The 348-nt window shown below is 61.5% G+C and overlaps 1 protein-coding gene across 1 annotated transcript in view; it reads right to left on the bottom strand.

Moving 5' to 3' along the window:
• ID2 (inhibitor of DNA binding 2, dominant negative helix-loop-helix protein) overlaps window positions 1-340 on the bottom strand; it is a 2,084-nt gene extending 1,744 nt beyond the window's left edge. Inside the window, exon 1 of the mRNA XM_010137398.1 lies at window positions 1-340. Within this exon, the coding sequence (XP_010135700.1) occupies window positions 1-267 (267 nt within the window). The 5' untranslated portion in view covers window positions 268-340.
• Between the last annotated feature and the right edge of the window lie 8 nt (window positions 341-348).

The following is a 348-nucleotide window of genomic DNA, read 5'->3' as shown; positions in this document are numbered from 1 at the left end:
GTGGAGGCTGACGATGCTGGGGTGTGAGTCCAAGGCGATCTGCAGGTCCAGGATGTAGTCGATAACGTGCTGCAGGATTTCCATCTTGCTCACTTTCTTGTTCTGCGGGATGCTGGGCACCAGCTCCTTCAGCTTGGAGTAGCAGTCGTTCATGTTGTACAGCAGGCTCATGGGGTCATCCACGGGGGTTTTGCTCCGGGAGATGCCCAGGTTGTGCTCCGAGAGGCCGTTTTTCCTGACGGACCGCACCGGGCTGAAGGCTTTCATGCTGGAAGGCGGGCGGAGGGAGCAGTTGCGGTGGGCTGGCTGGCTGACGGGAAGCCTGCGAGGCGCTGCCGCTGCGCTCCC

Source organism: Buceros rhinoceros, unplaced genomic scaffold (assembly GCF_000710305.1).
Source record: "Buceros rhinoceros silvestris isolate BGI_N320 unplaced genomic scaffold, ASM71030v1 scaffold43335, whole genome shotgun sequence".
Lineage (NCBI taxonomy): Eukaryota > Metazoa > Chordata > Aves > Bucerotiformes > Bucerotidae > Buceros > Buceros rhinoceros.
Note: the sequence above shows the minus strand (reverse complement) of the source record. Positions and strands in the feature narration are given on the sequence as shown.